Source organism: Lynx rufus, unplaced genomic scaffold (assembly GCF_022079265.1).
Source record: "Lynx rufus isolate CCGP_SWC_20201006 ecotype Redwood Valley unplaced genomic scaffold, mLynRuf1.p SCAF_9, whole genome shotgun sequence".
In the NCBI taxonomy this organism is placed as follows: domain Eukaryota; kingdom Metazoa; phylum Chordata; class Mammalia; order Carnivora; family Felidae; genus Lynx; species Lynx rufus.
The window spans coordinates 111,576,315-111,590,445 of NW_025814897.1; the positions used below are offsets into that span (position 1 = coordinate 111,576,315).

At 55.4% G+C, this 14,131-nt stretch overlaps 1 protein-coding gene across 1 annotated transcript; it reads right to left on the reverse strand.

Annotated features, from left to right (window-relative positions):
* Positions 1-361: 361 nt before the first annotated feature.
* On the reverse strand, positions 362-14,079 carry MRPL21 (mitochondrial ribosomal protein L21). Its single transcript, XM_047071833.1, has 7 exons — positions 13,976-14,079; positions 9,306-9,363; positions 7,164-7,249; positions 5,829-5,992; positions 2,918-2,970; positions 1,853-1,956; positions 362-478 (listed from the first exon to the last, which is right to left on the reverse strand). The coding sequence occupies exons 1-7, from the start codon at positions 14,073-14,075 to the stop codon at positions 414-416; spliced, it is 630 nt and encodes a 209-aa protein (XP_046927789.1). The 5' UTR covers positions 14,076-14,079; the 3' UTR covers positions 362-413.
* Positions 14,080-14,131: the final 52 nt, after the last annotated feature.

Below are 14,131 nucleotides of genomic sequence, written 5' to 3' on the forward strand. Positions count from 1 at the left end.
GACACAGGTATTCTCGGAGATGGGGTCCACTCGCTTTCTGTCCACCCACCTTGCCCAGAAGTGGAAGCCGGACTGTTTCTCTTGGCGTGGGCTCCCGGGTCCCGGCTGCGCCCCCCTCCACACCCTCGGGCCCCACCGCCTGCGCTGGGGTGGAGGACAGCCAAGAGAACCACAGTGTCCCTTGCACAAGCCCCCAGGCTGCAGCCCCGGGAGGGCCGTGCTTGTAATTCTTCCCGAATTCCAGGCTTCTCTGGCTCCGGGAGGCTGGCTGCTTAAAAAACTATGCTCACAGACGGGGGTTCAAGCTACAATGGCCTGTCACGGGCGCGCGGAGATTTTACGTCACAACTCAGAAACCCGGTCTCCGGAAAACGGGAGTTTATTTTTATACTCTGTAAATAGTAGCTTCGCGATCAACACAAACACGGAGCGATCTCAATGGTGTTCACCCGGAGGACAGTCTGTGGGTTCACAATAACTGGAAAAGACAGACAACAGGGTCACCGCTCGGCCACGGAATCTGCCGCCGTTCGTGAGCTATAGTGAAACCCTGCTGCTGGGCCACCGGAACTTTCCATGGGGTTGGCCTCACACCGGCTCTCCCCAGGCGGCAGGCACGTGTGGGCCCCGCCGGCCACCTGCCGTGAGCGCGTCATGGCGGGTGCTTTCCTCTCTGCCCACACGGCCCACGGGCACCATCAGACACAGCAACACCAGGGCCTGGAGGCCAGGGGCGTCCTGGCCTGGGGGCGGACGGCCCGTCTGCCCGAACCTGGGGCTACCTGATGGCGGCAGAGTGTAGGAGAGGCTCCTCCTGGCCTGACCTGCGGGGAGGCCGGCCTACTGGTTCGGGATATTTTAGTGACTCCCCGCTATGAACAGCTTAGGCAGCCCTTACGGCGTCACCAAGGACCGTGGGTGCTATGCGCTCCCGGAGGCAGGATTCCATAGCCCGCGCGTCCCAGCCACGAGGAGCCCCCACCCTGTCAGTTAACTGGGCAACGGAAGGTGGCCGTCGACTGGGGCAAAGAAGGGTGACGTGTGGGGGGTCAAAAAGAACGGGGCGGCACGGGCCAGGCCTCGGCTGGGTGCTCCCCCAGGACGGGGGGGCAGAGAGTGGGTAGTGCCAGCTGGACTGAGACCCGCCTGGGGCCTCCTCCCTGTGAGCCCAGGTGCCCGGTGCCCTCTACCCTGGAAGCGTGGAGCCCGGCACCCACACCAAGAGGCTGGGCGGGGAAAGCCGGCCTCCTGCCCTTGCTCAGGGGACGCTCGCCTTCCTGACCCCTCGCATCGCACCCTCTGCAACACTCCTGCAGCGCGCTCCAAAACGCCCCGGGATGAGGCCTCCTCTCCCCTTCCCGCTCACTGACCGCTGAGCCCACCCCACGGCCCCTCTGTTCTCTCACGTGCTGCTCACGAGCCCCTGCCTGTGCACCCACGCGGGGGACACGCACAGGTGACACGCACGAGTGAGGTCTCTGCTGTGAAGTCACCCCTCAGACTCGCGGCTCCCAACTCCACCCTGGGTCTCCCCGACCGCGCCAGGGTGCCTCCTCCCTGCGCGGCTCAGGGCCTGCCTTGTCCCGTCGTCCTCACGCTGCAAGCTGCCCGAACCGTCATCACGCAGCTCCCCCTGGTCCACGGTGGGCTTTGCTTCTTCCCTCTCCGACCTCTGACCTCACCCCCTGCCACCTGAGGGGAGCCTGAGGCTCCCGGGCCCTCCGTCTGCACCCCTCCACCTGTCCGTCCCCGTCAGACCTGTGAGGCCGGGCAGAGCTCCCTCCCTGGGGTGTGGCCGCTGTACCCCCGGCGGAGCACAAACAAGGTGCCAGCCACACTTTCTCTAACTTACCTTTCTTCTTCCTGTAGTTTTTCCTTCTCTGAAATTTCATATTGATTTTTGGCCACGATTCTGTCTTCTCAATGACTGTGGCTTCTACCCGAACGAGATCCTTTCTAGAAGACAGAAAATACCCTTTTGATTATTTTTCAAGCTTACTAACGCTTTCTGTAAGAATTTCCAAAATGAAGTTTTACTGTTGTGTGTGTGTGTGTGTGTGTGTGTGTATTATAAAAGCGGTATGTCCTTTTCCCTGCAGATATTTTGAAAAGCACATAGCAGTCTGATCAAGATCAGTGCAGAAAGGACAGGGCTGGGGGGACTGGCAAAGTAAGTGAGGAGGGATAAACTCCCAGTGATGAAATAAATCAGTCATGGGGACGTGACTACAGCAGAGAATACAGTCAATAAGGCTGTAATCGCTTCGTGTGGTGACAAACGGTGACCAGGCCCGTGGGGGGCGTGCCCTCTGCAACGTATGAAGGTACCACACGCCTAAAACGAACGCCGTGTCGTATGTGAATTATACAATTCAACACCATAAAAAAAGAACAGCATCGGGGTGCCTGGCCGGCTCAGTCAGTGGAGCACACGGCTCTTCATGTTGGGGTTGTGAGTTCGAGCCCCACATTCGGTAGAGTTTACTTAAAAAAAAAAGAAAAAAGAAAAAAGAAAAAAAGACAACAGGGGCGCCTGGGTGGCTTAGTAGGTTAAGCACCTGACTCTTGATTTTGGCTCAGGCCACGATCTCACGGTTTGTGAGTTCGAGCCCCACGTCGGGCTCTGAGCCGACAGCAAGGGGCCTGCTTGGGATTGTCTCCCTCTCTCTGCCCCTCCCGCTGCTTGCACGCATGAGTGCACCCTCTCTCCCTCTTTCTCTTTCTCAAAATAAACAAACATTAAAACAAAACAAAACCAGCAAGAAGATCGCAGCACAGTCCGTCAACAAATCGTAAGGGCCTATGCCCTAATAAGTTAGTTAACGGGACAACACTGTGGTCCGGGGATCCTCTGCCCGGCGACCCTACGGTGGCCCGCGTGGGTCCTGGACAAAGCCAACGTGAGCGAGCGTGTTACCCGAGGAGCGGCTTGCCAAGTAACGTGAAGTTGTCGGCTCCCACCAACAGCACCTGCGGAGCGAAACAGACACGTTACCGGCAAGTGACATGAGAGCTCGTCGATCAGGCGGCGACACAAACACCCTGGAGAATGAGACAGTGTGCCGATGGCATGCCGCCGACCAGGCTACCTCATGAGTCGGTGCCTGGGACGGGAGCCGCTCAGGAGCTGGCGAGCGGCAGCCGGGGCAGGAAAAACCGAGCCCTCGACCCGGTGATTCGGTGGCTCTTTTCTTTTTTTTTTTCCCTTTTTAACTTTTTATTGGGGGCGCCTGGGTGGCTTGGTCGGTTCAGCGTCCGACTTCGGCTCAGGTCATGATCTCACGGTCCGTGGGTTTGAGCCCCGCGTCGAGCTCTGTGCTGACAGCTCAGAGCCTGGAGCCTGTTTCAGATTCTGTGTCTCCCCCTCTCTCGGCCCTTCCCCTGTTCATGCTCTCTCTGTCTCAAAAATAAATAAAATAAAACGTTAAAAAAAAATTTAACTTTTTATTGGAAGTTATGACATAGACAAGAAGAAAAATGCACAAATCATACTGGGGTACTTTTTTTTTTTTTTTTAAGTTTACTTCTTTATTTCAGAGAGTGCAGAGCAAGCAAGGGAGGGGCAGAGGGGGGGCAGGGAGAGAGAATCCCACGCGGGTTCCACACTGCCATCAAGGAACCCCACGTGGGGCTCGAACTTACGAACCGGGAGCTGAAATCAAGAGTCGGATGCTTAACCGACTGAGCCCAGCGGGGGCCTCGTTCTGTGGCATCTTTTGAAGCAGCTCGTAATGCTAACCCTGCGCACTCAGGTTCAAGTGTATTTTCTGAGGACTGTGGAATCCCATCCAGCAGCCTTTCTTGGCATGGCCAAGTGTGGTCTCCCAGGACGACCTCTTTGCGCTGCAAGGGCAGGGGTTTTTATTGAAGTTGGAGAACCATCTGAAGTTTGACTGGTAAGAAAAATACCTGAGCGTATGTAACTTAAACATCTAAAGGCAAAAAGCGACTTTTGTAGCAGTGTAAACGGGCTCTTTATGCCAAACGATGACAATCAAAAAACTTTCATGGTTCCTTCAAGGACAATGTGTTTCCTGCTCCCAGAGTCTAGATTTCCTAAGTTAGGAATAAACAACCCGCGTTAGGTGAGGCTTTCGTCTATGTTAACGTGATGTGTTTGAGAACAATGTCTTTGGGAGGTGCCTGGCCGGCTCCGTCGGTCAAGTGTGTGAGTCTTGATCTTAGGGTTGCGAGTTCGAGTCCCATGTATAGAGATTGTTAAAAAAACAAAACAAAGCAAAAAGCCTTTTTAGAAGCCTTCACAGATACACTTTTTTTTTTAAAATTTTTTAACGTTTATTTATTTATTTATTTATTTATTTAAAAAAATTTTTTAACCTTTATTTATTTTTGAGACAGAGGGAGACAGAGCATGAATGGGGGAGGGTCAGAGAGAAGGAGACACAGAATCTGAAACAGGCTCCAGGCTCTGAGCTGTCAGCACAGAGCCCGACGTGGGGCTCAAACTCACGGACTGCGAGATCACGACCTGAGCCGAAGTTGGACGCTTAACCGACAGAGCCACCCAGGCGCCCCTTAACGTTTATTTATTTTTCAGACAGAGAGAGACAGAGCATGAACGGGGGAGGGTCAGAGAGAGAGGGAGACACAGAATCCGAAGCAGGCTCCAGGCTCCGAGCCATCAGCTCAGAGCCTGATGCGGGGCTCAAACCCACGGACCGCGAGATCATGACCTGAGCCGAAGTCGGACGCTTAATCAACTGAGCCACCCAGGCGCCCCCAGATACACTCTTAAAGGCTCCCGTTATCTTAGACCGTGCTCACGAGCTCATGACCGGCCACTGTGTCATTAAGGAGAGGAGAGTTCTGAGGGTTGCTGATGTCCAAAACAGTTAATTAGTCCAGCTCTGGGCTCAGATCACAGGCTGGGAGAAGAATTTCTTAGAAACAGAATTTAATGCTCTGCTTGGTGTAATACATAAAGAGTCTGCAATCACAAAGGAAGAAGTCTTAATGAAAAAACCACACGTGTTATGGTACGTTACGCTAACAGTTAAACCTATCCTACAGAAATGACCTAGTGCAAAGAACTTAAATTTTACATACTTTTATAAGTAGAACAGGCCAAAAACAAATAGAGCCGCCCAAAACAGCAAACAGAATCCTAAGTGATGGGTAGAAACGCTAAGTTCACAGACGGAGCAGTGTAGAACGGCCGTTAAGATCAACCAGTCCCAGGGAAATGCCTCTGAATCCAGTCCTCTCTGTTTAAAAGCCATCAGGGGCGCCTGGAGGGGGGCTCAGTCTGTTCAGCATCTGACTCTGGATTTTGGCTCAGGTCGTGATGTCATGGTTTGTGAGATCGAGCCCCACGTCGGGCTCTGTGCTGACAGTGTGGAGCCTGCTTGGGATTTTCTCTCTCCCTCTCTCCCCTGCTTATGCACGTGCTGTCTCTCTCTCTCAGATATTAAAAAAAAAAAAAAAAGAAAAAAAAGCAGCAGCCATCGATTCGAAGGCCAGAGTGGTGTTCCAGCTGAAACATTTCTCCCGTAACATGGCGTTGAAAGTCTACGTGTTCACCTGGACGCCCATTATGTTCTGTGGGAGCACGTTATGGAGACGGGAGACGAATCAGCACACGTACTTTCCTCTGCGGAACGTGCTGCCTGCCTCCCTGTGACAGGGTCTCCTGGGTGGGTGGGGGGGGGGCAGCCGCCCGCCCCTCCCTGCCTGCCACCCCCGGGGAGGACGCTGCTCTCCTGCCCCATGGGTATGCTTGCCTTCACCCGCCGACCTGAGGGAGCCTCCCCAGTGATGCGCCCGGGGAGCGGGATGGCACGTTTGGTGACTGTCACTGACGGTCTCACCTTCTCCAGCCGGATCCTCTCCCCACACGCGACGTCTAATTCATTGTCAATTAAAATCAGGTCTTCGGAGGTCACCTTCCACTGGTGGCTGGCAAAGTGCACCACGGCAAAGAGCCTGCCGTACTGTCCGGTGGCGATCAGCTCGTTCACCTTCCCCACAACCTCTGGGGGGGGAGGGGGGCGGGGAGAGGGAGAGTCAGGACCGGGCCGGGTCGGTCAGCTACTCATGACCGGGACGGCAGCCGCTCCACCCCACCCGGCCCCAGCCGCTGTGACCGTGGTACAGGACCACGTGGCCCCTGCTCCCTCTCAGCGGGACAGGAAGCTTCCCCGGCAGCTGGCACCCTCGAAAGGGGAGCTCACAGCCGGGGGGCTGCTTCCTCTCCCTGCTGCGGGCAGTGTCAGCCCGCTGTTCCCAGGAGCACAGGCACTCGGGGCACGTGGGGCTTTTCCAGACCAAGTCCCCAACCCCATACGATACCCCGCTCTGGCCTGAGCACTGTCTCTCTGACTCTGGGGAGGACAAACCTTCACCCTGTTCGATTCCCCGTCTTTAGTAAGAAAAGGCCAGAGGACTGGCAAAGCGAAAGGAGAGGCCGTTTTGCAGGAAAAGCTAGAATTATGCCGCATAGCATTGGGGTCTACCTGGAAGCTTCTGCCCACACAGCTCCCTGCTTCCGCTGCCCCGGCTCGGGTCACAGACCCTGCGGAGCCCTGACCCACCAGCCTGCGCGGGGCTGGGTGCGCGGGGGAGGAAGACATCCTTCCTGCCCTGAAAGCAGAGTCCAGGCCGGAAGCCGTACCGAGGAAGGGCAGGACGCTGTTTAGGTGGCGCGGCATCTCAAGGACGCCACCTGCTACCCTGCGTGTCTAGCTCTGTAAAAAACACCGAGGGTGCCGTGCTCCCTCATGGCAGCCACGGCGGCCGGCCACACCGTCCCTCCTCACGGCCACGAGCCCCGTGCGGACACCGTCCCGACACTCTGACGGTTTCTCCAACGCCCAGGACGGCACGGGCTCCCGCTGCCCACTGTGCACCCTGTTCTTCTGATCGCAGACAGATCTGTCCCTGACCCCGTGCTCCTACCAGCGGCGGGAAGCACGGATGGCCCGGGGGCCCCTCCCTCACTTACGCAGCCTGCCCTGAACGTGCTCGGTGCTCAGGAGTATTTGCTAAGTGAACGACGGTTTAACTTTTTGTGCTCGGTGGCGAAAATGGGCCTGAGCATTCACACTGGGCCTCAGAGCGCCCGGCGACGCGACGTCCTGTCTGCGGCCAGGTGACCGCCTCTGTCAGGGAGGGGGGCACCGCCCTCCAGCTTCTGCCCCCGTTACCTGCGTGCTGTCTGGTCTCCTCAGCTGGGTCTGGCAGAACAATTTCTGGCCAAGGCGGTGAACTCAGTGACGTTTCAGGAACGTACCTGTAAAACGTTTTCACATGTGTGTATCACCGTTCAGAATCTGTGAGACGGGGCTGCGCTCCCAGGCCCGGGGGCGGAGGGGGGGGCACGGCAAGTGCAAACTCACGGCCGGCCGTGCTGCCACGTGACGACCGAGGACAGGCTCCCGCACAGCCTCTCGGAAGGAGCAGGGATTCCAAGGAACACCCACTAATCACTCGTAATTAAAACGGAATTCCGACCATCTTATTCCAGAAGATCCCCTCCTTGGAATAACCACGCCCCGGGCCGGTGGCCCATCCGAGGGAGCCGGGCCCTCTCAGTGTCCCCAGGGCACACGTGCTTGGAGGTAAGGGCTGCAGCGCTGTGCTCCCCTCCCCCCAACACTCCACAAGAAGATAAGAAGCTCTCAGCACCTCCCCCCACCCAGCCCACCGGGCTCCTGTGTCTCATCTTGGCACTCGAGGGCCCTGAGGGCAGGACTCCAACGTCAGGACCGTTTCCCGTGCTCTCCCCCTTCCCCGCCAGCCCGAACCTCTAACTCCCACCCGGCAGGGGCCTGCTCGGCCTTCATGGGGGGACAGGAGCCAGGCAGGCCTGCATCTGAAGCCCAGCTCTGCCGAGAGAGTAACGCGACCTTGGCAAGCGTCTCACTAAACGGGAATAAGAGCCCCCCTCCCCCCCCCCCGGGGCCGGGCAGGGTCAGGAGGGTCGGTGTGCCTGGAAGGCTGGGCAGCGGGGACGCGCTCAGGAGCGGTGGCAGTGCTGTCGCGGGTCTGTCCTGTGCCGCAGCCAGGCGTCTGCCCATGGCACGGGAGCCGGGTGCACCGGGCCGGGAGCCTGGAGGCAAAGAGGGCCGTGGGGTCTTTCTGACTTCCCGATCTACCTCTGCCTCCAACTACTGTCGCCTGCAAAGAGGGGAGAGCTCGGGAGAGCCCAAGCTGAATCATTCAGAAGCGTCTTAGAGCTTCTGTCCCTTTGCTGCCAGACGGTGACAGGTCGGCGTTTCTGCTGCAGAGCTCCAGCAAGGAGAAAAGGCCACTCGACAGGCAGAGCCGCCGACCGCGCAGCAGGACCCACGTCGCCGGCGGTCAGCAGGTGCTCAACACAGACCCGTGAGTCAAACGCTCTCCGGGACGGGGTCCGCTGGCCACAAAATTAAACCGGGCTCGTCCGCTGTGCTGACCTCGGAGCACCCAGAGACACGTCCCGGCTCTGCGGCCAGGCAATGACCTCTGACGGACCCGGAGGCGCGGAGTCTGTGCGCGGGAGCCCTGGCCCCCCTGCCGGGTCGGGCGGCACCCCGCTGCAGACTGGCGAGCTGGAGGCCCGTGGGGAAATAGGAAGAATCAGGCAAATTAACTACAATCCCCCTTCAGGGGCTCTCTCTATAAGCGGATTCTGTCTTTCGACTTCTTCTCAACGTAAGAGAGCCCTGAATGTCTCCATTTCTGAGATCCTGTGACGCAGGGGCAGCTGACACTCTGGGACAACTTCCCGTCCGACAGGCACTGCCCTGAGCTCTTTAGACGTGGAAATTTACTGAGTGCTCACAGGACTCCACCGGGATGGACACGAACATCACTCCCAGCTTGCAGAAGAGGAAACGAAGCCCAGAGTGGACCACCCGCCCAGGGACCTGCCCCAGGCTGCGAGAGGCGGGGCCGGGATAGGAGGCGGGGCTTCCTCGCTTTTAACTGCTACCCTGTATAGGGTGTGACTTTGTCAGATTCACTTCCTGTAGTTTTCCCCAAAGCGTGATGCTTCAATACTGAATCCGCTCTTCCCAGTGGTATTTAAGCTGTTCCTAGAAATTCTGATACAACCTTCCATACTCCCAGTTGGAAGTCTCTAACTCGGAGTTAAAAACTTTCCTTAATAAAACACAGCTGCGTAACGCCCGGGAACACACTCGTCTTCGGGTTTCTCGACGCCCCATCCACACTTACGTCGAAGGTTTTAGAGAAACACTTTCAAAAAAGTTACATATTCTCGAAAACCCACGCACGTGCAGTTTTGGCTTTAGAACGACAGTCCCACAAACGAAGGGTCGCCCGAACCCACATTTGGACGTTACCCTTGTGGAACTGAAGTGCTCTGTGAACCGAACCTTCGGGAAGCCGACCCCAGGGAAGCTGAGGGGACAAGAAAAAGGGGTAGTTACTGGTGTGAAATGCCACAGCTCTTCACAAAGCTAAACACACAACGCTCTGGCTGGTGCCCGAGTCAGACCACCACACTGTCATGTGCCTGTGGAATAATCTAGGTCACCGACGCTAAAAGAACGTCACTTAGTTACTGCTTGTGTGTGTCGAGATGTGCTCATCACACTATCGGAAGTTTTCAAGCAATCTCTACACTCGATGTGGGGCTCAAATTCACGACCCCGAGATCAAGAGTCACAAGTCTCTTTCTGACGGAGCCAGCCGCGTGCCCCTGACCACGTCATTGAAAAGAGCCCCAAACTGGAATCCCTCACCCACGAATCCACTCCTTGACCACCAGGTACCCAGCAGGTTCAGACGCTGTTCTGGGCCTCCAAGACGGCCCGAGGGGCTATTCTCACCCCTGTACTGTCCCTCTCAGATGGAGCCGGTCTCTGTGACCGATGGCACATGGCATAAGTGATGTCGCAGAACTTCTGAGATTAGGTTATAAAAGACTGGAACGGAGGGCTCCTGCTGACAGGCAAGGAGTGAGATTGGAAATGGACTGTCCTTGGGGCGCCCGGGTGGTGGCTCAGTTGAGTGTCAGCGCATGATCTCACGGTTCGTGGGTTCGAGCCCCGTGTCGGGCTCTGTGCTGACAGTTCAGAGCCTGGAGCCTGCTTCGGATTCTGTGTCTCTCTCCCTCTCTCTCAAAGATAAACAAACATTAAAAAAAAAAAAAAAAAAGAAAAGAAAAAAAAAGAAACGATCGTCCAGCACGAGCCGACAGCCTGACTGCCATCTAATGAGAGCCAGAACCACCCAGCAAAACTGCTCCCGCACTCCTGACCATCCGAAACGGTATGACATAAAGTTAGTCGTCTTTAGCGGCTGGATTTTGGACTAACTTGTTACGCAGCAGGTGACCAATACACCAAGGGACAAAGGCAGTCACCCCCTACTGAGTCAAGACCCTGGAAATCAGATGCAGAGCTTAGGAGCAAAAAAAAAAAAAGAGCAGCAACTCAGTGACCGTTGAGGGTTTATTTATTCATTTATCTCTGAAGATGTTCTGTTATTAAAGTTCTTTTGCGGGGGTGTCTGGCTGGCTCAGTTGGTAGAGCATCTGACTTTTTTTTTTTTTTTTTTAAATTTAAATGTTTATTTACTTATTTTGCAAGAGGGAGGGAGAGCATGAGCCGGCGAGGGGAGGAGAGGGAGAATCCCAGGCAGGCTGCATGCTCTGTGCAGAGCCTGACGCGGGTCAAACCCACGAACTGTGAGATCGTGACCTGAACGGAAATCAAGCATCGGATGCTTTTTTTTTTTTAATTTTTTTTTTCAACGTTTATTTATTTTTCTTGGGACAGAGAGAGACAGAGCATGAACGGGGGAGGGGCAGAGAGAGAGGGAGACACAGAATCGGAAACAGGCTCCAGGCTCTGAGCCATCAGCCCAGAGCCCGACGCGGGGCTCGAACTCACGGACCGCGAGATCGTGACCTGGCTGAAGTCAGACGCTTAACCGACTGCGCCACCCAGGCGCCCCATGCATCGGATGCTTTTTTAAAAAACGTTTTTAAAGTTTATTTATTTTGAGAGAGAGAGAGTGAGCAGGGAAGGGGCGGGGAGGGAGAGAGAGAGAGAGAGAGAGAGAGAGAGAGAGAGAGAGAATCCCAAGCAGGCTCCCCGCTGTCAGCACAGAGCTCAATGCAGGGCTTGAACTCTCGAACTTGAGATAATGACCTGAGCTGAAACCAAGAGTCAGATACTCAACCGACTGAGCCACCCAGGGGACCCAACGTTTTTTTTTAAAGTTTTATTTTTATTTTGAGAGAGACAGACACAGTGCAAGTGGGGGAGGGGCGGAGAAAGGGAGAGACAGAATCCCAAGCAGGCTGCACGTTGTCAGCCCAGAGCCTGATTCGGGGCTGGGTCCCACAAACCGTGAGATCGTGACCTGAGATGAACTCAAGACTCGGATGCTTACCTGACGGAACCACTTCCGTGCACCAGAGTAGACAACTCTTGATCTCAGGGTTGTGAGTTTGAGCCCCATGTTCGGCATGGAGCCTACTTAAATTAAAAAAAAAAAAAAAAAGTTTCCTCTGTATCTATTTTTCTGTTTTTGTTATGAACACACATTGACTTTTGTCAAGTATTTCCTATATCTATTGACGTGTCTTTTTTTTTTTTTTTTTTGAGCTATCATTGACATACCATAAAATTCACCCTTTCATAGCTACCTGCTAGCAGGTGTTCCCAAACTATGGGTCTCTTGGGTTGGTTTCCTCTTCTCCTCTGCTACCTTGCTTTGCCTGGGGTTTAGATCTTGGACCTTCTCTCTCCTTTATCTACGACCACTCGTCTGGTGACTGTACTTAGCTGGATGGATTTGAGGACCACCAGTATGCTTAAGGTGCAGCCTGGACCTGACTCCCCCCTTGACCATCTGCCATCACCACTTGCGAGTCTAACAGGCATCTCGAAACCTACAAAGGCTCCAGGTTCCCCCGAGTGCCTGCTTCTCCTCCCCATCTCACGTGACCACAACTTCATCTCTCCAGGTGCTCGGGCCAAAAGTCTCCATCATTTCGGACCCTTCTCTCTCCTGCCTTCACAGCTATTGGCAGTTCCTCCTGGTTCTCCTCTTCAAGAGATCCGGGTTCTGACGACGTACGTTCTCCAACCCACCCCCACCTCCCGCCTGAACTACCACTAATGTCCTGCTCTCCCCATTACCTCCCTTTTCTGCACAGCAGCTAGAGTGATCCTGCTAAAACCTAGGTCGGATCCTGTCACTATTGTGCTGAAACTCTCCACGAGCCTCCTATTTCATTCAGAGAAAAAGCCAAAGCCCTTGCAGTGGCCTATAGGGCACAGGCAGCATGATCCCCTCTGTCTCTCTGAGCCCATCTCGTTCATTCCACACCCGCCGCTCAGGCTGCCTGGCTATTCCCATAACATGCCAGGCCCGTGCCAAGCACATGCCCACCTCAAAACCTGTGTTCCTTGACCGTTCTTCCCCTGGAACCTCCCTCCCCTGCAATCCACAAGGCTAATTCCCTTCTTTTCTCTGGGTCTCTGCTCAAACACTATCTCCGTAGAGAGGCTTCCTTGACCATCCTATTTAAAACTGATCCCCTCCCTCCCAACCTACGCTTTCTTTTTCTCTGTAAGACTTATTAGCTTCCAGCACACTACGTAATGTGTGTATTTAAAAAATATTCTTTTTTTTTTCCAACGTTTATTTTTATTTTTGGGACAGAGAGAGACAGAGCATGAACGGGGGAGGGGCAGAGAGAGAGGGAGACACAGAATCGGAAACAGGCTCCAGGCTCTGAGCCATCAGCCCAGAGCCCGATGCGGGGCTCGAACTCACGGACCGCGAGATCGTGACCTGGCTGAAGTCGGACGCTTAACCAACTGCGCCACCCAGGCGCCCCTAAAAAATATTCTTTTTTTTTTTTTTTTTTTTTTTAAAATCAAGATGAGTCTTTTTTTTTTTTTTTAATTTTTTTTTTTTCAACGTTTATTTATTTTTGGGACAGAGAGAGACAGAGCATGAACGGGGGAGGGGCAGAGAGAGAGGGAGACACAGAATCAGAAGCAGGTTCCAGGCTCCGAGCCGTCAGCCCAGAGCCCGACGCGGGGCTCGAACTCACAGACCGTGAGATCGTGACCTGGCTGAAGTCGGACGCTTAACCGACTGCGCCACCCAGGCGCCCCTAAAAAATATTCTTAAAGTTTATTTTCTTGACAGAGTGTTCAAGTGGGTTGGGCTGGTGGGGGGGGGGAGGGAGGGAGGGAGGGAGACAGAGAGAGGGAGGGGGGAGAAGCAGGCAGGAGGGGGAGAGGGGGGGGGAGAGAGAGAGAGAGAGGCAGAGAGGGAGAATCCTAAGCAGGCTCCACTTCGTCTGTGTTTCTTAAAGTGGGCGTCCGGACTTGAACACGGCATTCCAGGGGTGGTTTCACGTGGGGGTAGAAAGCAGTGGTTTCCAGTGCTTTTGTAAAAATGTTCCTGCCAACTTAAAGCCAAGTTTCACCAGGGCACCTGGGTGGCTCAGGTCATGATCTCACGGTGGGTGAGTTGGAGCCCCACTCGCGGCTTGCTTCTGTCTGCTTGTCAGCACAGAGCCCACATCGGATCCCCTCTCTCTGCCCCAACCCCGCTTGCACTCTTTCATCAACAAACAGTTAAAAAAAAAAAAAAAAAAACCCTTCACCATTTTCCAGACGGGGACAGGGAAGGTTGGAAGAGTGGCTCGTAGCCCGGGGGCGATGGTAAAGCACAGGCGCCTGGAGGTCTGTATCTCTCTTCCCCCACCTCCCCGCCGTGTGACCCTGGGCAAGTTACCTAAGCTCTCTGAACCGAGCCTCAGTTTGCCCCCCCGGGTAACACCGGGCCTGCAGAGAAGTTGGAGGGCTGAGGTCAGCAGCTAAGCTCCTAAAGGACCCAGGATCCGAACCCAGGTTTCACCCACCGCAGGGCCGGTGCTATATTCGCCGCATCAGGGAATGCGGTCAACACCGAAGGCACCGGGGCGGAGACAGACACGCGCGCCCCGACCCCTCCTCTCACCCCGCCGCCCGGGTCTCACCCGCTCCGGGCCCCGACGCGCTCAGGACGCTGCGGCTGCAGGCGGACGCCAGCCGCCCGAGGCCCACCCGCACGGCCCGCGCGGCCATGGCCGCCGCCATCTTCCCGCGGCCTCGGCCGGAAGCGGAAGCGGCAGCGGCGCGAACCTTGTGCGTCG

Coding starts and splice junctions, on each gene's coding strand:
- MRPL21 (XM_047071833.1), bottom strand. CDS start 14,075: ATGGCGGCGGCCATGGCCGCGCGGGCCGTGCGGGTGGGCCTCGGGCGG. Junction 2,971..5,828: donor AGAGGATCCGGCTGGAGAAG/GTGAGACCGTCA, acceptor TTCGCTCCGCAG/GTGCTGTTGGTGGGAGCCGA. Junction 479..1,852: donor AAACTACAGGAAGAAGAAAG/GTAAGTTAGAGA, acceptor TGTCTTTTCCAG/TTATTGTGAACCCACAGACT.